The sequence below is a fragment of the Amphiprion ocellaris genome, unplaced genomic scaffold (genome assembly GCF_022539595.1).
Source record: "Amphiprion ocellaris isolate individual 3 ecotype Okinawa unplaced genomic scaffold, ASM2253959v1 Aocel_unscaffolded176, whole genome shotgun sequence".
In the NCBI taxonomy this organism is placed as follows: Eukaryota; Metazoa; Chordata; class Actinopteri; family Pomacentridae; genus Amphiprion; species Amphiprion ocellaris.
In genome coordinates this window covers 11,061-32,155 of record NW_026559340.1, presented here as the reverse complement: position 1 = coordinate 32,155, position 21,095 = coordinate 11,061, and the positions used below count along the sequence as shown (strand labels likewise).

Genomic DNA, 21,095 nt, shown 5'->3' with positions numbered 1-21,095 from the left:
CTGACTGTGAGCTTTATTTTGAAGGCGCTAACGGTGAAATTTAACTTCATCAAAGCAGGAAAACGACTCAAATTAAAACCAACTAGAGAACATGACAGAAGCGATCCGTGTGTTACGTTCTTCGTGGTCGACTTGAACACAAACTGTATTTGTGACGTCTGAGCTTTTAATAAGTCGACTGCCTCCGTCATCCGTCCTGTGCTTTAAGGAGAAGCTGGACTCTCTGCTCCAGACTTGTCAGCTGTGATTTAGCGCACCATTACGGCCTGATAACAAATGCAGGGAAAATAGAAATGTGCTGGTGTTTGGACTCGAGCTTCTCCAGGCCAGAAATCAGCCCGACTTTCCCCTCATCATTCCTCTTCTTCCTCCGTCTCTGGATGCCGTCTTTCTTCTGCAGCTCCGTCCTTCAGCAGTCGTCTCTCTGAAAAACCAACAGAAATCCTTCATTAGACGATTAAATCAGAAACAGACCCAAGAAAACACCTCATAGATTATAGGAACAGAATAAAACAGTGTTGGAGCGTCTTATTTTGAAAGTGTCGCCAGATAAATGTGAGCTGTCTGTAAATTTATCTTGGTGAAATAAAAGGAGGAATAACTCAAGATGTCTTCATGGTCCAGGGTTCAGTCTCTGGATATTCAGGTCTGAACTTCTGGAACTTTTAGCGAAATTTATGGGTTTTATTTGAGTCTGACTGAAAAATAAATATTTAAATAAATTACGAGACATTTTAAAAACCTTAATATACACACACTTCTGTTGTTGAATATCTGTTATTTATTCTTTAGTTTTAGTTATTTTTTTCTGAGTTACAAATAAAAAAAATGCTGTAAAACAACAAAAAACAATAAATATGTATATTGTATTTATAATATATATTTAATAAATTATGTGACATGATGAATAATGAATAATATTTATTTTGCTCAGTTACAAACAGTAAAAAAGTTATTTTACATCAAAGTGCTGTAAAAATACATTTTATTTTTATTCATTCTTGTCATTTTGTGTCTTGTGTCATTTTGTTTCATTTTTGTCATTTTATGTCTTGTTTGTGTCATTTTGTCTCATTTTTGTCATTTTGTGTCTAGTTTCTATCATATGTTTCATTTTTGTCATTTTTATCTCATTTCTGTCATTTTGTGTCTCATTTTTGTCATTTTATGTCTCATTTTTGTCATTTCATGTCTCATTTTTATGCTTTTGTGTCTTGTGTCATTTTGTCGTGTTTTTGTCATTTTATGTCTCATTTGTGTCATTTTCAGACCAAATATCACCCAAATTTCAACCAGAAACTGAAATCCCGGTTGGTGAAGTTGAAATTGTCAGTTACTGATTGAGTATAAATCAGATTATTACCAACAGGTTCAAAGTTTAACCACCAAAAAGCAGAAAGACATTCTAAACAGAGGGCTTATAAAGCAGCAGACGTCATGTTTAATGTGACGGTGTTTTATTTCTGCTGATAAATCGGAACTAAACGACTCTACAGTGATTAAAAACAGCAACACGTGTCCTAAAGTCCTGAAGCTCCAGATCGATAACTGAACAGATTCTTCTGACAGGTTGGTCTCCGAGGTCGAGACAATCGCAACGTTTTCAATCTGCAGGTCAAAGCTCAGTCGACCTGAAACTGACCCTCACAGGCCTCCGTCAGCTTCATGTCCTGGTGGACGAGTCGCTGAGACGGGGATTTGTTCAATGAGAAACGACACAACGACTAGTCTGCTTGCTTTGACATTTTCAGCTGCAGGAAGAGTTTGTCACACTTGTTATCATCAGAGGGGTTAGTCTGCTTTGTCTCATTTTGTGTCTAATTTTTGTCATTTTATGTCTTATTTTTGTCATTTGATGTTTCATTTTTATCATTTTATGTCTCATTTGTGTCATTTTATGTCTCATTTTTACCATTTTATGTCTAATTGTTGTCATTTTAGATCTAATTTGTGTTATTATATGTCTTGTCATTTTATGTCTCATTTTTGTCATTTTATTTCTTGTTTGTGTCATTTTATGTCTTGTGTTAATATCCAGGTTATTAATAGTTTTATTCATTCATATTGTTTTTGATACTTTGGAACATTAAAATCCAAGTTCTTGATGCTTTTCGGTGTTAGTATCCAGTTTTTTGACACTTTGGTGTGTTAATATTCAGATTTTTGATAAATTTGTCCATCAATATCAAGGTTTTTGATATTTTGATGCATTAATGTCCAGGTTTTTGATGTGTTTCTGTGCTAATATCCAGATTATTTATAATTTTCGAGCATTTATATCCATGTTTTTGACACACTGGCATACTATCATCCAGGTTTTTGATGTTTTTCTGTGTTAATATTCAGGTTACTGATACTTTTGTCCATTAATGAACAGGTTTTTGACGCTTGTGCGATTGATGTTTTTATGCTTTTCAGTTCATTTTCAAACCAAAATGAAGTCCATTTTCTTGAGCAGCTTCTTTTTCATTTGTATTTATTTTTTATCTCACAGGTGCACATTTTCTTTTATATTTTTGCGTTGGATTTCATCACCGTGTTTCTGCTCTTTCACTTCTTTTAAGCCTCTTTGAAGTAAACTTGGTAGAAACCAGCCTAAAAATCCTGAGTCTTCTTAAATTCTCGGCTCTCTCTGGACTAATTGGATCCCTGCATGGCTTCGGGCTTTATTTTGAAATTATGTGAGAATGTTTGGGTGCTCTAAGAACCGTGACAGATATTCCCTCTCCTTCTTTTTCAAGGTTATCCGGCAGCTGAGGGTGAAGCAGCGGCAGGCCTTTGTCAGTTGCATGTTCCTTACATAAGAGTGGCAGCTCTTATGTAAGGAACACAGCAGTGAGTGGACCGAATGAATTTGTGCTCTCTGAGGTGTTTGTCCCAGCAGGGGTTCAGATGGAAGGTGCAGGGGGACGGTTCAAACAGGCGTCGGGTCGCTTCTTATCGAGCAGGAAGCAGGCAGATGGTGGGACGACTGGCAGACAGAAAACAGAAAAGCAAGACAGGGAGGACGAGGGACTGGGAGATAAAACCCGGCGGACTGCAGGACTTGGACGTGCACGAGTTTTCCTGCAGCTCCAGGCTCCATCTGGGAGAAGAGGATTGTTTGTGCTGCCAGCTTCCTGATCTGAGGGGCTTTGGAGAGTGACTCCCCCCTGCTTCATACACAGTAAACAGAATAGATGAATGTGAGCCATTGTAGTGGATCAGTGGGGAGGAGGGGGAGGAGGGATGTTGTATTAAACATTATTTATATCATAGGACAGTCAGCAAAGATGTCCTCGCCTGATAGTTTCTTTTACTGATGTTTTTGTGACACCAAATCCATGTTTTTCACATATTGATAAATGTGTCCATTATTATCCAGATTTTTGATGTTTTAATGAGTTAATATCCAGATTTTTGATGCTTTTGTCAATTATTCTAGAAGTTTTTGATGTTTTATCGCATTATTATCCATGGTTTTGGTTTTTTTTGTTTTTTTTTTGTTTTTTTTTACAGGTTTTTGCCTTAATATCCATGTTTTGACACTTTAGCATATCCAAGTATTGATGCTTGGATGCATTAATATCCAGGTTTTTGATAAATTTGTCCACTTATATGTAGGTTTTTGATAAATTTGTCCATTAATATACAGATTTTTGATAAATTCCTCCATAAATATTCAGGTTTTTGATAAATTTGTCAATTAATAATAATGTTTTAATGTAATAGTATCCATGTTTTTGACACTTTGACGCATTAATATCCAAGTTATTGATGGTTTTATCCATTTATATGAAGGTTTTTGATGTTTTAATGCAATAATATCCATGCTTTTGACACTTTTCTATGATAATATCAAGATTATTGCCACGTTAGTACATTAACATCCAGGTTTTTGATACTTTGGCGCATTAATAGCCAGGTTATTGATGGTTTTGTCCATTTATATGGAGGTTTTGATGTTTTGCTGCAATATTTTCTAGATTTTTGACACTTTGATGCATTAGTATCCATGTTTTTGACACTTTTCTATGATAACATGAAGATTATTGACACCCTGGTGTGTTAACATCCAATATTTTTGACACTGTGGTACATTAATATTCACGTTTTTGATGCTTTCATGCATTAATATCCAGATTATTGACATTTTTGTGTTAATATGCAGGATATGGATCCTTTGATGCATTAATATCCAGGTTTTTGACATTTATACTATTGATATTATTGATGTTTTTGTGCTATTCTATGATTTCTGATAGTTCTCTATGTTCATTTCTAGTAATTGACACATTAATATCCAGGTAGAATAGTACTGAGTTTAATGCAATGAGTGTTGTAAGAGGTGGTCAGACCCAATCTACCCATAACAACCCAATAATACTCCTTGTAGATGCTTTGGAATATTGTGTACGGACAGAAGTCTAAAGTTCTGACGTATTTTATAAAGGAACCTAAATAAAACAGGAGTCTGTGTGCATTCTGTGCATGAATTATTGCAGAAAGCATCCTTCCAGCAGCAGTTTGGTTTGACGGATGTGAAGTGGTTATCTTCAGGGTTATTAATAGTTCCAGCGTTTACTGCAGTGCGTGTTTTTAGAACTGATGTCCAAAGACTTTGTGTCAGTTTTGCAGGGATGAATGTGTACAGGGCTGCAGCTGATTCCTGCTGCCGCCTGATAAAGCTGCAGTCCTGTCTAAGCCTGATAATGCTGCTGCTGCTGCTGCCGAACACCTGAATCTGTCTCTGATGGCAGATTGTTGAGACGACGAGATAGAGGCCTTGAACACATCAGCAGCCTGATTCTGGGCTTTAATCCATGAAGTCAGGCTGCCATCTGCTGCCTGCTGCCTGTAGGGACACTTTAGTAGATTCATATCCAGGTTTTTGACACGTAGATGCACTAATATCCAGATTATTGACACTTTTGTGTTAATATCGTGTTTGTTGCTGGGTCAGAGAACCCAGGCACAGACAGTGGCAGTGGTCTCTCCTCACACTATGACTATTCATCTACAGTTACACCACTGATGACACTGGTATACAAGTTCTGCAAAGCTTAACCTAATTTAATTACTTAAATTAAAATTGTGTTATTTTTACCCCAACAGTTTAGTTTTTTTGTTGTTGTTTTTGTTTTGTTTTGGGGTGTAACTGAATTAACCAAACTGTCATTTTTAAGGCTTTTGAGGCAAAATAAATGAACTTAGACACATTATAATTAACAACCATCCCACCAGATTAGCCAAAGGTTTGCTAAAATATTTTAATGGAGAATAAATCATCATATTTTGTTACTAAAACCATAAAATGAGCAGAAAACAGCAGCTGTCAGTGCGAGGGCTTCAGGTGCTGCTGGCCCTTTAAGACTCTCCCTGTCTCCACGGTTACAACCAGGAACTAAACCGAGCGTCTTTAGCATGCTAACACCTGCTGGTATAAGCGTTTTACGTCTGTTTTATTCCTCTTTTAACCAACTGTGACTCCTCTCTGATGGGTAAAGGTGAGTCCTGAACTCAAACTGCGTCCCTTTATGACTTTTTCAGAGCCTTAAATGTCGTTAATAAACCCGAATCCTCTGCTAGCTTCTGCGCTAACGTCTGTTTCTGCACTGCTAGCCTCCGTGCTAACGCTGTGCTAACGCTGTTTATGTTAAAACATGTGGTGTTAGGGGATGAAAACGTGGATATTTGAGGTTTTAATCAGTGAGTGGAATCGTTCTGCTGCCGTGAGGAGAAGCTCCAGGGTCCGTGGTGCTAACAGACAGGAGGCTAACAGCTGCAGCTAACAGGAGCACAGTCATAACATTCATCCTGTGTCTCGTTTTTGTAGTTTTGTCTTTTTTGTAATTTTGTGTCTCGTTTTTGTGGTTTTGCTTCTCATTTTTGTAATTATGTCTTGTTTTTGTGGTTTTATGTCTCGTTTCTGTGATTTTGTGTCTCGTTTTGATGATTTTGTGTCTCATTTTTGTGATTTTGTGACTCATTTTTATGGTTTTGTGTCTAATTTTTGCAGTTTTGTTTCTTGTTTTTGTGAATTTTTTGTCTCGTTTTGATGATTTTGTGTCTCATTCTTGTGATTTAGCTTCTTGTTTTTGTCATTTTGTGTCTAATTTTTGTGATTTTGTGTCTCGTTTTGATACAGTTTTGTCCATTTGTGGTCATGTTGTCTGCACATACTGTAGATATTTAACTATCTCCATGTTTCTAGTCTTTTCCTCTCTACTCTGTTCATCATCAGTAGAAAGATGTTTCACCATGCTGGATGGATCTCCAACTACCTGCTCCTCTGTTCACTGTTTCTGAACCATGCTGCATTTATTTATTCATCCAGTAGCTTTGGTTTTCCTCTCAGTCTGTCTGTGGAAACACTGCCTGCAGTTCAACCTGACTTTCTGACAGTCTATCTTTCATATTTGTCTATAATATTTGTTTTCTTTCCAGAATATAATACAAAGTTTTATTCTGTTTTATTCTCTTTGTTTTCCAGAGGATGAGTGGGAGCAGCGATGACGTCGTTCCTGTGAACTGCACCATCAAACCTCCAGTTTACCTGCAGATCGGAGACTCTAAAGCAGAAACAGTTCACTCTGGTGTCTGTGTGGTCGACGTCAGCCTTCCCTTTGGAAAACCGGTCAATGTAAGTCAGTAGAGCGTCTCATATCCACTCCATCCACTGTGTATTTAGTCTGAAATGCAGTTAATGCTCTATAGAGCGGCAGGAATTTATCAGTTACTTAGTTTATGATTCATTCATTCATTGGTTTGAGGCTAAATTCTGTGATTACAGCTCCTTAAATGTGATTTTTATCTGCTTTCTTTCATCCTGTGTGACAGTAAACTAAATATCTTTGGGGTTTGGATGATTTAAGAAACACTGGTCCACATTTTCAACCATTTTCTAACATTTTATACATTTTATCTCGCCTATAAATGTAAAACAGTGTCAACAATCTGGAAATGATGCACTAAAATGTCGCAAACCAGGATATTAGAAGACAAAGGACCAAAAAAAATGGATCTCAGCAGACAAAAGTGTCAAAAACCTGAAAATGAACTTTAAAAATGTCAACAACATGAATTTTATGACAATAAAATCTTTTAAAAAACCTGGATAATAATATAGAAATGTCAATAATATGGATGCTAACACACAAAAAGTGTTAAAAATCTGGATGATGAACATCAAAGCATCAAAAACCTGTGTCTCGTTTTTGTGATTTTGTGCCATTATTAAGATTTTTTTGTCCAATTTTTGTGATTTTGTGATTTTATGTCTTGTTTTTGTGATTTTGTGCCTCGTTTTTGTGGTTTTGTGGCTCGTTTTGATAATTTTGTCTCGTGTTGAGGATTTTGTGTCCAGTTTTTGTGTTTTATTGTCGTTTTGATGATTTTATGGCTTGTTTTTGTGATTTTTTTTTGTGGCTTGTTTTTGTAATTTTGTGTCTCGTTTTTGTGATTTATTGTCTTGTTTTGATGATTTTATGGCTCGTTTTTGTGATTTTGTGTCTCATTTTTTATGATTTTCTGTCTCGTTTTTGTGACTTTGTGCCATTGTGTTAGTTTTTTTTCCTCCTCAACCTTCAGGTGTCTCCCAGCATCTAATAAAGCAGAAGACACACACACACTCAGAGCATTAGTTTGAATATAACGCTGCGTTTCTGTCTGCAGAAACACTCCAAACATTTCTGGGCTCTGACCTACTTTCTCAGCATTTAGTCCTAATTAAAAATCATTTCTAATGCAGAGCGACTCCTCATTAGCTCAAAGCTGTGAGCTTCAAAGGCGTCCGCCCCGAGCCAGTTTATGCACAAAGGAATAATCCGCAGCGAACGTTCTGACGCCGCCTGGTTTAGCTTTTAATGCTAATCCGGCAGAACTCGCTGTTGCTCAAACAACAGGTTAAGAACCCAGACGGACTGCAGGCGGATTCCTCCAGGCAGCGACGTGGTCCAATGAGTCATTGTGTTCTAAAGTTTGGGGAGCTTTTGGAGAACTTTGTTTCATCGGTGTTTTCTGTGTTCCAGGTGGAGGAGATCACCTTTAAGAACTACTACACCGCCTACGTGACGGTTCGTCTGCTCAGGAGGAGTCCAGGGCAGGAGGCTCCAGCCAAGTGGTCCACGGCCCTCAGAGACTTGCCGCTGATGGACAACCCCCACACCGAGGGGGGCTCCCAGAATTACTACTCCATCCACAGGACTCAGGTGGGCTGCAGGTGACGGAGGGTTCAACACTGAAAAAGTGTCTGAATGCAACCTATCAGGAGCCACAAACCAGGAAGACTCGATTTAACACAAGATATTATCAGCTGAGATAAGATGAGATATGATAATATAAGATAAGAAAGGGAAGCTAAGATACGCTAACATAAGATAAGCCAAGATAGTATAAGATAAAATAAGACAAACAAAGATATGCTAACATACACTAGGATAAGATAAGCTAAACTAAGAAAGATAATACAAGCTGAGATGAGATAAGATTAGATAAACTAAGATTAACTAAGATAAACTAAGATGAAATAAAATATGCTAAAACAAGCAAAGATAATCTAACATGAGCTAAGATAAGTTAAGCTAAGACACACTAGTAGGTCAATATAAGCTAAGATGAGATGAGCTAAAATAAGATAAACTAAGATAAGCTCAGATGAGAAGCTAAGCTAAGCTATGATAAGATAAAGTAAAATAAGCTGAGATAAACGAAGATAAAATAAAATATTCTCTTTTTTCTGTGGGAAATTGAATGAATATTTATGAGCAGGTGAAGGTAAAGGCACAAGTAGTCCTACAGTTAGCAGTAAACAAAAAAAAAAAACAACTAAGTTGGACATAATTGAACCGCGTTCTAAAACCAGAAAAGAAAAATAAGATAAATGCAAAGGAAGCTAATGAAGCTCCAAGACGTTAAAAATGACCAATTAGAGGTGGAGGCTAGCGAGTAGCTGCCCTGTTAGCATTTTTCTTTGTAATTGGTGTCTAAAACTTTAACTTCTTTTCGCCCTCTGCAGCTTATAGACACAATTTCTTTAATTCTTCTTTTCTTGTTCCATGTTGGCAGCAACATGTGTGTCAATGCAGTTTTGTAAAATCATAGTTGATTTATGATTTGTGCTCATGGAAACGAGGAACAAGCTTAGCCAGCGAGCATCTTTGTGTATTCCTGTGCTTGGTTACATGCAACAAATACCAATTTTCTTGCAGACTTTTGGATTCATAGCTTCTTTTATGCACATTTTGAACTCTGAAGCCTCAGATTTATACCCAGAAAAAGTAGAAAGTGTGCATGTTGTACAACAGCATGTAGCTTTTCTGTCCGCTAAAAGACATCAAGTGGAAGGTAGGACGGTGTTCTGAGTCTCTGATAGCTACTGAAATTACTTTACAGCTGTTCTGTTGTTAGGTTGTGTTACACTGCATAAACTGACTCGAGGGCATCTTGTCTCCAGTCGTTCCTAATAAATAATGTGATTAATGGGACTAATCAGGTGCTTTTTATTCCTCTGAAGCGTCCGGAAGTAATTAGCCAACATGCTAACAGATCATCAGCAGCAGAATCTGAAGATAAAGACGTGTTCTTCTTTACTTCTGCATCATTCTGTGCTTCAGTTGGAACATTTATTTTCCAGCAGTTAAATCTGTTGGTCCCACTGGGAGTAAAACCAACAGCGTCTGGAATCACTATAATGTTGATCTGCTGAGACAAACACAAACCTCCTTATACCTCCTTTCACTTTTTCTTCTCGTTTGTTCTCCGAGCAAACAGAGCCAGCTGCTGAATGATGATTTAATGTTTGTTTACTTCAAGGCTGACGCTCATTCACTCTTTAACGGCTTATCGTTTGTCATCTTTAGCCTTAAGGGATTTTACTATGGTTTTATGTAGAAGGAGTCGGACTAAAAAAAAAAAAGCATTGCAAAAAGTCAAAACAGAAGATTTCCATTTTTTAAATCCACTTCATTGCTAATTGCTGGCAGCTGTGCAGATGTCAGGATGCTTGTAAATCACATTTTCAGAACATTTTGTGAAGAGATTAAACAGGTAGGAGGAGGATGCGCTGGAAAAATGTTAAATCTTAATCATGAAATCTTGTTTTTAATTGTGAGAGGGTTGATGTTTTTATACTTTAAGAGAACTGTGGAGGTTAGTGCCTGTACTTTGTGAGATTTTTTTTAAGGTTTTTGTTGGTGATTCATCATTATTTTTGTGTATTTCCATGTCTTGTCTTGCATTTGTGTAACTTACTGTGTTGCATATATGTACACTAAGAGAAATATTGGGAGAAGTTAACAGTTTTGACACGAATAGAGTCTAGATTATTGGATAAACTGGTGATTCTGTGTCAACATGCTGTTTACTTCCTGTTTTATTTCGATGTTCCCTGCCCTTGTCATCTTTACTTCCTGTCTCGGTCTGTTTCCCTCCCCTCTGATTGGCCAGATCTAGGTCACCTCCACCTGTCTCCAAAATGACACCATTTAGCAGCTGGAAATTGCTAAAGAAAAAAGAAAACAATCACCTTTCCGTTGGTTCTTAAACTGGAAAAAAAAAATGTTAGCTTACAATTGTGATATTTCTTTAATACCAGTTTATTCCATCATGTATTGTACAAAAATTCAGAATTTAGGCTTTGTTTGCACAAAATATCCATATATTTAAACACACAAGTGTATTTCACTGACAAAAGGGAGCTTGTTAAATTCATGTTTTACAAAAAAATGTAGAATTTGATTTATGATATATTTCTCCTGCAAAATAAACCAATCAAAGCTTAAAATTGTGATATTTTAGACTAAATCTATTTTACACGTCTAGTATTTAAAACAAATCACCAAAAATAAACAGCCTGCACCTGATTCTATAAAAACAAAAAAATTCCTTACTAATTGCTGCAGCCATGAAGCCATTAGTGACTCAACTGTGACCAACAGTCACACGACAAAAATTCAGAAAGTTCTCGGTTGAACTGCAGGTAGTGTCTCCACAGAACCTAAGTAGTAAAATATCTACAGCTTGTAGAGCCATTGTTTTTATTTTCTTTGAGTATTTGCACTCGTGAACATGTAGAAACATGTTGGAAATTACAATTTTTTCAATTTTGGTGAAATAAAAAGTCAAAGAATTATTATTTTTTGTCAGCCTGAAGACATTTTTGAGTTCTCTCCACTTGAAGCCACTGTTGTTTCCATAGAGATGAACCCAGCCAGATTATTTTTCTTGTTGTTGTCTCCTCCAGGTTCCCTAGAAATGCTCTTAAAACGTGTGTTTCACTGAGAACGTCCTTCCTTTGTTATTGTGAAACATTGTGGGAACGTTTAATGGAAGAATGTTCTATAATGTTCTCCTTAACAACCATCAAACGCTTTGTTTTCATTGCTAATATCAGTGAAATCTGCAAAAACCAGACGTTTCTCCAGCAGCATTGCAGAGAAGGAGGCTCCTGGTCACTAATGACTGGATTTTAGTTCCACATTTACACATTTCTGATCGTCCTTTCCCTCCAGATGCAGGTGGAGGCGGACCACGTCGTGTCCGTCAGACTGATCCTGAGACAGCCGTCCTCCGCCTGGCTCACCTTCAGCCTGGAGGACGTCAAGATCTTCCCTCACATGGAGCCGGTCAGTGTTTGCTTTTATTGCTGCTCATATTTCAGCCTTCAGGGGATGAAAACTCACATTAATCACAACCTCAAGGGGAGACTAATGAGATGTAATGAGGTCTAAATATGAACGAGAGAGGAGGTGGTGGAGCTTTTTATTTTTACAACATCGATAGAAAACTTTAGGAGCTTCTGATGTGCAGCTGTGGTTGAGGCTGTTAGTTTCCTGTAGTGAGTAAACTGAAGGGTTTACAACGAAGCTGACTCGACAAAACTAAGCATCAGTTACCATGGAGATCTAGCACCGCAGCATCAGTTACCATGGAGATCTAGCTCCGCAGCATCAGTTACCATGGAGATCTAGCTCCGCAGCATCAGTTACCATGGAGATCTAGCTGTGCAGCATCAGTTACCATGGAGATCTAGCTGTGCAGCATCAGTTACCATGGAGATCTAGCTGTGCAGCATCAGTTGCCATGGAGATCTAGCTCCGCAGCATCAGTTACCATGGAGATCTAGCTGTGCAGCATCAGTTGCCATGGAGATCTAGCTCTGCAGCATCAGTTACCATGGAGATCTAGCAGGTTAAAACAGAGCCTCCTTCGTGACACTGAAAACTTTCGATTCCACACACCTCTCTAACACACTAATCTCACTTCATAGTTTCCTCTGTTGCTGTTGAGACATTTTGCTGCCACCTAAGTGGAAACGCTGCACAGTTTTCAGATTATTGGCTGAATTTTACCCTCAAAGCTCAACACTGTGTTTATGTTTTGGCTGCAAAGAGACAGAATGATAAACAAGAAGAGCCGAGGTAAAGCTGAAGGAGCTGTTTAGGCTGTAAACAACATTCACACATCATCACCTTCTTAAGTTGATGTGGAAATCCAGCCGGAGCGGAGCTGCTTCATCTGGCAGTAATACGAGGCTGAATGCTTCACTGCTTTCACACTCGTGCCTCTGCCTGCATCTGTTTGCTGCTGAACAGTCGCTGATTTTACTGCAAACACTGAGCAGTGAAGTTAGAGAACCAAAACAAGCAGCTAAGTTCACTTTCACAAACAAGTCAGAATATGAAAATATTGGCTTTTTACTAAATAGTGCACACTATTACTTGTTGCTGTTTTGTTTAAGTGTGAGATTTCCAAAAAAGTGCCATCCTCATCCTGTGAATAATTGAGCAAACTGTTGATTTTCTATTAAAGGATGTTGACAGAGATGGTTAATTGAATTTATCTCTTATTGTATAATTGTATAGTACAAAAGTTAAAGTTACCGGTAGCAGATTTTTATGTGATTTCAGCGTCTTTAAGGTTAAAAAAACATGAATGTTCTTGGTTGATTGTTGAGCTGTGTTTACATGTGTTTTTACTCCACTAGTAATCTGAATTAGAGCCAAACCAGAATACAACCGTCTCAGATAAATACCAGAGTTGGAACTGACTGACTGAGAGTCTCTGTCAGGTTCTTGAAGGGTTTAAAAGAAAAGAAAAATTTGCTTTTTAATCCAGTCATTTCTTTCTGGTTGGAGTAAATATTTTCTTTATTCTATGTATTTTTGTTGCACTCCTGATCAGTGGATTTGGTGAGAACAACGGTGTTTGTTTTAGATGTTGATGCATTAAATCCTGGTGTTTAATTGATGTAAGATGAGACACTAAATTGACTTTCTTGGTGTTTTGTAAAGCTCTTCTTGTTTAAAGACTTAAGGGGATTCATCTGAGTCTTAATTGGAAAGAAATGCAGCGTTTCCATGGCACAGTGTGGCTCCATCCTGGTCATTTCCTTCTACTGAATGAATTCAGTTTGCCGAATAAAGATGTTTTTTCCAGCAGATTAGACGTTTCACAGCTAGTAGAACAGTTATATTTTGTTTAGATGCATTGGAGCATGTAAACATACATTTATTGCATCTATTTTGAAAGGTCTTAACTCAAATGTGACGCTGGATTCAGCTGCAGAGATTAAATGAGATAAAGTTTCCTCTTTCCAGGACCCAGAGAAGGAAGTTTCTGATTGGCTGTCTGACCTGACTCTGGTCGACCACCACCCGGATCTGGAGGTAAACACTGTAGCTTTAGCATTAGCGTTTCCTCTGCAGGAAGTTTCCACAGGAACCTTTACAGGAGGAACTCAATGCATTTCCAGCATTTTAATTATTTTTCTTTTACAGTCTGCTAAGGTCAGTGACTGGTTTAATGGACTTCTGGCGTAGCACCTTGGGCTGGTAGCCTGGCTTCTTGAATGGATAGTGTACCGTCTGAGGTCGCTGGAGCCAGTATTTGGGTACCTGGGGTCGCTGGAGGACCTTGGGTTGGTGGGGGACCTTACATTGCTGAGGGACCTTGGGTTGGTGGGGGACCTTAGTCTTCTGTGGGACCTTGGGCACCTTGGGTTGCTGGGGGAACTTGGAATGATGGGGGACCTTCGTCTTTTGTGGGATCTTTGGCAGCTTTGACTTGCTGGTGGCCTTGGGTTGTTGGGGGACCTTAGGTTGATTAGGGTCCTTGAGTTGCTGGGGGACCTTGAGTTGGTCAAGGACCTTGGGCACCTTGGGTTGGTGGGGGACCTTGGGTTGGTGGGGGACCTTGGTCTTCTGTGGGACCTTGGGCACCTTGGGTTGCTGGAGGACCTTGGGTTGGTGGGGGACCTTGGGTTGGTGGGGGACCTTGGTCTTCTGTGGGACTTCGGGTTGCTGAGGAATCTTGGGTTGGTGCTGTACCTCTGGCACCGTGGGTTTCTGGAGGAGTACTACTTTCTTAGAATTTAGAAACTTTTGTGGCTGAAGATGGCAGCATTTCTGATACATTTTGAGTATTTTTACCGAATTCAGTTTCAGCAAGTTAATCTCAGTCACCTCAGGTAGTTTGTACAGTCTGTTTTCTGCCTTGAAGTCGAGCATTTCAAGTGCTTTTAGTCAACTTTTTTACAGCATTGACTCAATGACAACATTTTCAAAGCACTAAAAACAATAACAACAACAGAAGGTCTACCTGAATTTCCTCCATTTTTACTGCTGTCACTTGTCTGTTTATTCTGCTTCGTCTCTGTTGTATCTGACTGGAATGTTGTTGTGATGTTAAAAACAGCTTTTTCCTACATTAGTGGACTATTTTGGTGAATCTTAATTTGTCTTTATATTGTGATGAAAACACAAACAACAAGCAGTCTAAAGGAACATTTTAGTTCCTTGAAAACTGTTTCTAAGTCTAAAAGTTTGAAAGTATTTTGGGTGGAAATGCAGCTTTAGCTCCCATTAAGGACACAAGGTCACGTCCTCGTTATTTTTCTGAGAATCTGAGGTTTTAGCAGCCCGACGAGGTTGCCAAGGCTTTTTTGGCTTTTTACACTCACTATATTCAATTTTAACTACATTTGGGCTAATAAATGAATGAGAGATAAATTATTTCCCAACTAGAACTGTCTTCCGGGGTGGTGTGAAGAATTTATGCCCATTGAAAACCTCGTCTTCAAGTTCCCTGATTGGACTTTTGTAACGTTTATTATTAATTTTCATCAAAAAAATATTGAATTATCTCAAAAATGCACAAAGCTGAGCTGTTTTTAGCCTGTTAGGAGGTGAAATTGTGGAAGTTTTCACATCACAGATATTATGATGGGAAATATGATTCTCAGACATTATGGCGCAACAGTTAGCTGAATAAATTAGATGTTTGATATTGTAAATGTATGTATTTGACGTGTGTTTGTGTCTCTCAGGGCCTCCCAGATCCACAGACGGTATCGTCCAGTATTCAGCAGATGTGGGCTCTGACTGAAGTGATGCAAACCAACCAGACTACAGCCTCCATCGGACGGTTTGACGTGAGTCTGGAACACAATCATTCTCATAAATTGAAACAAAACTATCTGTTCGAAGAAAATTAAGAAATGATATATCATCAGAGGTGGAGGTGATCTAGGTGTTGTTGGGTTGCAGCTAAAATTTCTCAAAAGCACCAAAATTGAGGTTCCAAATGAGGCTTGGTTCATCCCAGAAGTATATTCATGTGTTTAAAGTCCTCCAGGTCATGTAGCCGTCATAAGAGTAGTATGTATAAACGTGGGATCTTTAGAAAAACTCTTCCCAAGTACCAGAAAGGTCAACTCATGGCACAACAATGTGACAATCTGATTTTTCCTTTGGTTTTTCATGACAATTTAACCCTTACCTTTTCTTTTTTTACCATATGTTGGTTGTTTTTGACTTTATCTGGTGAAACTTTAACCTTCTAACCTCAACGTCTCTTTACGAAATTGTCAACTATTGGGCTCAACCAAACCCTATAAGGCCAAACTACATTCATGAGGCTTCATTTTAAAGGAAACATCTTCCAGTTTTGTAAAAAGTGTGTGTTTAGTACGAGGCTGAAACCTTAACTACGACATTTTTGTTGTTGTCTATTACCGTACATATACTACCATTCAAAAGTTTGGGGTCACTTCGAAAGGTCCTTATTTTTGAAAGTAAAGGGTTTTTTTCAATGAAGATAACATTAAACTCATCAAAAATCCAGTCTAGACACTGTTAATGTGGTAAATGACTATTGTAGCTGGAAACAGCTGATTTTTATTGGAATATCTCCATAGGGGTACAGAGGAACATTTCCAGCAACCATCACTCCTGTGTTCTAACGCTACATTGTGTTAGCTAATGGTGTTGAAAGGCTAACTGATGATTAGAAAACCCTTGTGCAGTTATGTTAGCACATGGATAAAAGTGAAACTGTCTGGGTGAATAACTGTAACTAAGACCACGAAAACATTACATCACAAAGTTTTTACACATCGTCAACAACACCTGTGTGAAAATCCAGAACTTTAGGCCTAAACTTCTATGTGTAATTGGGAATAAACTGAGAAAAAATTCACTTTTCTGTGTTTTTTGTTGCTGCAGGTGGACGGCTGCTACGACATCAACTTACTCTCCCTGACGTAATGAGATCAAACGTGAATGAAAAACTTATTTTATGGAAGAAAACGGTTCATAATCCAAAGGAAGAACCTTGAAAACCAATAACAGCATGATATTAGTGATAATTTCTGCAACTGCTGAAAACAGCTGCTGGGAGGAAAAAACTCTGATGAATGTGGACTCGATCGCTCACAGTTCTATTAAAAGACTAATATTGCCTATTTATTTTAATTTTTGATGTTTTGCTTCAGATTTTTAGTAAGTTGTGTCTCAATATGTCTCGTTTTTCAAATTTTATGCCTCATTTGAGTTGTTTTGCGTCAGATTTTGGTTGTTTTAGCCTAATTTTTGATCATTTACAGCTCATTTTTAGTTGATTTTGTCTCATTTTCTCTCATTTTTCATGTTTTGTGTTTCATTTTGGTTGTTCGTTGGTTGATAATTTAACTGTTTTAGGTTTTTAGTATCATTTTAATTTTCAAAAACTGCACTGAAGCTTTGACTGAACAGCGCTGTGCTCTGGATGTTGATATTATTGTGCACTTTTACTCTGGAATGCGTGTGTGAAACTCTGACAGTGTAAAAAATAAAAATGCTGCATATTGCACATGTAACACTGAACACTTGGTGGCAGCAGAGCATCATTTAAAACCTGCTGCTAACTGCAGTTCAGTGATGATAAATTTAGCTTGAAGACCTTCAGAGGACACTTTTTTGGGGGAAAATTCTGGATTTAATATCTGGGTTGAGGTCTGATTCCATTTAAAAAAAAAAAAAAGATTAGGGTTGGGAGCTAATAAAAGCATTAGAGATGCAGGGATGGAAAAGTACACCGCTTAAGAACACTCCTGATGCACTTTACAGGAGCGTTTCGACTCGGAATCAGATTATTAACACAAAAACTGATCAATTATGATGCAATATTATAGATTAATCCACCTTTACACGCTGAAACCGAGGTGGAAGAAGCATTTAGAGCCTTTGATAAAGCAAAATTTGCAGCAAAACGGTGTAAAAAACCCTGTAATCAAAGTAAAAGTACACAAATACTGGTATTCAAGTACCTGAAGTACTATAAATGTAATAATACTGCATAAAATTAGTGAAATATTGCTTTAATCTTGCTGCTGGAGGTGATTTTATGACTTTATACCCTGCTACGTAGCTTAATCTACCATCATAATTTGCTAATTTATGAATAATCTGCATGTGCTAATTAGCTAAAGCTTTAAAATCAACATAGTCAAGTGTTATATTTGTCTTAGAAATACAGTGTAGTCAAAGTAGGAAGAAAAATTACATGGAAATACTGCAGTAAAGTACATCAAAATTGTATTTAAGTACAGATCTTGAATAAATTTACTCCCTAAATATCTGAAATGGCTGTATAGTTGACACAAATTCACTCAGCAACACTCTTTTTCAGTTTTTAAGCTTCTCAGATTTGTCACATTTGATGCTTTTCTTCGTCATAACCCACTAAAAAACGGAATATATTTTGGATTGTGGACGTCGTGGTGGACCGTGACCTGCTGCAACTGGCATTTTCCCACTATTTATTGTCACTTTATGCACAAACCAATGAAAGTATTCCCCAGCAGCAGCCTCTAATATGATATGTATTATTCAGAAATGAGTCATCCCAGCATAAATCAGCACTTTTTTTATTGCTATTTTCAGTCTGTCTGTACTTTGACTGTGACTCTAACAGAAGACTCGCTGCATCGTCCACGTCTTGTAGCCAAACATGAATAAAAACTAATTCTCTGCTCTTCATGCACGACTGAGCAGCTTCCAGAGAGGAATGTTGGACATGGAGTGTGTTTAGTAGCTGCTGCTAAACAGAGTCCCGGTGGTGCTTCTTAAAATACAGCAGCTCTGCTTTTACTTACAGTGCAGAACAACACGATGGATCTCAGGAGGTTCCTCCATCAAGGCCGACTGAAATAAAGAGGACAAGTGGTGTTTTTAGCTTCTTTGTGCTTCACTTTGCAGAGAACATCCTGTTATTTCCTCATATTGTAAACATTAATGCTACAACAGAACATTAGGAGGAGGAACGTCGTCTACTGCAGAGTCTGAATCTCAATGTTACTCAGACTATTTCCTGATAAATTCCGTTTCATTTACAACGAGTCTGACTGGTGTTGGGTTTCAGGTCCTGACAGTTAATCTGATGTTTGCTGGCTAATACATATCTTCCTGTCACTTCCTGTCCCTTCCTGTCGATCGCAGACTGTAAATACAGACGGGTGATGTAGCAGTCAAAATACCTGGATTGCTACGGCATGTTAGCTGATGCACACCTGAAATAAACTTTTCCTGTCACATTAAGTTCTCACCATGTTGATCTTAGCTCACAGGTTTCTGATCAGTTTGCCATTGATTAGTTGAAAAAACAAATATGAATATATGAAGACAGATGAGATAAACGTTTTAGATAAGTATCGAACAAAAAAGTGCTTTTTGTTCGGGAATTCTGCGATGTCAAAAGAGGAATCAGGAGGCAAACTCAGGGACACTCTGGAGACTCAGATGGCTTATGTTGAGAATAAGGTTTACTGAATTCAGGAGAAATGATACAGCGAGTAACACAGTGACGTGAGCACTGGCAGCATCAGTTCTGAGGAGTCTCTCTGGTCTTGGGCATATATACCGTTTGGAAGGCGTGCCATGTTGATGTTACATTCTAAATGTGGAGGCAGGACTGTTAGTTCAGGATCCATCTGAACAGGAACACAGCAATATAACCTTGTTGTTCTGACATCGTCAGCCAGATAGTTGGTCTGTTATCCCTATGTTATGTTTACCAAGCGTCTGTCTGTCTCAGGGTCATATTAGGGGACAGAGAGAGCATACGCAAGTTTGTATCCTCTATCTAGGAGAACCATGAGTCAAGGGTGACCATTTGGGATGACTCAGCATTTAGGCTGTCATAAACTAGAACCACCTCAGTCATGAGAAAGTGAGTAATTTTTCCTTCACACTTTCTATTCAAAAACTGTAATGTACTGTATTTAAAATGTAATAATAAGTTTACATGCAAGTTAAAGCGTCAAATGTAGCCTAATTTATGGCTCCACCACCTTGAGAGTGATGATCCCATCAGATATTAGAAGCTAAGCAACCCCAAAAAAACTTGGGGTTGCTTAGCTTTTGGTAGTTCTGTCAATCACACTATTCAGCTAATAAAGTTTATATTTACCAAATGAAGAATTAATAGTAGTGACTATTCACAGAACAATGTAAATGTAACTGATACAACAATGACTCCATCTAAATACCAGTTTATGTCTCTGGCTGCACTTCCTTGCTGTTTTCTTTATGTTTTGCATCTCAGTTTTATGTGGTGATGATTTAGAGAACTAACTGCTGGTAAATGTTTGGCCAGAGACCCGGGTTTTATGTAAATATATGGAGGAGAAAATGATGCTGGCGCTTGTTTCCAAACAGGCACTTGAGACCACATTTAGCTGATATTGGCTTCTCTGCATCGATTTAGATTTTAAGATATAACTGCTGGTTTTTAAATTTTAAATATCTTAACTTTACCAAGTGATAAGCATAAAATAAAATATTCAACATCCTGCCTTCCACATCTGTTTTGATATTTGTGATATTTGTTTTCAGCCAGCGTAAACAGGCAGTAAAATAAAACCTTTCTGTTCAGCTGAAAAGATGTAAAGATCTGAAGCAACGAGGAGCCTGAACATCAGCAGTGTGTTTTCTGGCTGAGCTCCTGAAGCCTCAGAGGCCCATTTGGTCCTGATGAGGAAGAGATGGCTGCAGATTTTCCTCAGAAGGACTCGTGATGATTGAAGGTGAACCGTCAGTGTGAGTGTGTTTGTGTGTTCACCATCAGAGAGAAAAAAGGGTTTTCAGCCTCCTTGATTAAAGTTGAACCAACGTTTTTTTGACCATGCTGTGAAGAAAGAGGCAGGTCCACCTCCTGCTGCTGCTCCTTCTGGGTTTTATTGATACCTGCAGTGCAGCGTTTCAGTCAAACAGACGTTCAGGTGTTCACAAATCTCACACTGGAAAGACAAACTGCTACAAACCAGGAAGCAGTAGACATAATGTTAAGGATTGTTATTATTTTGATGTACAGACTATATTGTTTGATGTATATTCATTATTTATTTCATAATTTTTTTTGGACAGTTTTTGTCATTGAAGTCAGTATTCATTCAGCATAGATTGTATTTACAGTCTTGGACAAAAGTTTGCCAAAAGACATGCATATCTTTGGCAGTTTTGAGTTTCCAGTGACTCCTAAAACTCTGAGTTTTCTATGACGGAATCATTAAAACACATCTTGTCACAAAAAAAAAAAAAGAAAACCAAAAAAAAAAAAAAAAACGATTGATTAACAGTCTTCTGCAAATGTGACAAAACCTACTGGGTCAAAACTATAAATACTTGAATTTTCAGATTTGATGATGTAGAAAGCTGTGGGAATCAGATTTTTTTCGTGTCATGACCTTTGATGTCCAAAAATACTCCCAAAACTCACCCAAAATGCCTACAGCGACTACAGCTGCTGACTCCTCTGATCCAGTTTAAATAGAACCCATTAGATCCACTCATTAGACTCAA

At 38.0% G+C, this 21,095-nt stretch overlaps 1 protein-coding gene across 1 annotated transcript; it reads left to right on the top strand.

Moving 5' to 3' along the window:
• The first annotated feature begins 5,330 nt into the window (after positions 1-5,330).
• Positions 5,331-17,120, top strand: LOC111582010 (nicolin-1). The gene is made up of 7 exons (XM_023290462.2): positions 5,331-5,486; positions 6,473-6,622; positions 8,010-8,189; positions 11,490-11,603; positions 13,578-13,646; positions 15,305-15,409; positions 16,482-17,120. The coding sequence occupies exons 2-7, from the start codon at positions 6,476-6,478 to the stop codon at positions 16,521-16,523; spliced, it is 657 nt and encodes a 218-aa protein (XP_023146230.1). The 5' UTR covers positions 5,331-5,486; positions 6,473-6,475; the 3' UTR covers positions 16,524-17,120.
• The last annotated feature ends 3,975 nt before the right edge of the window (positions 17,121-21,095 follow it).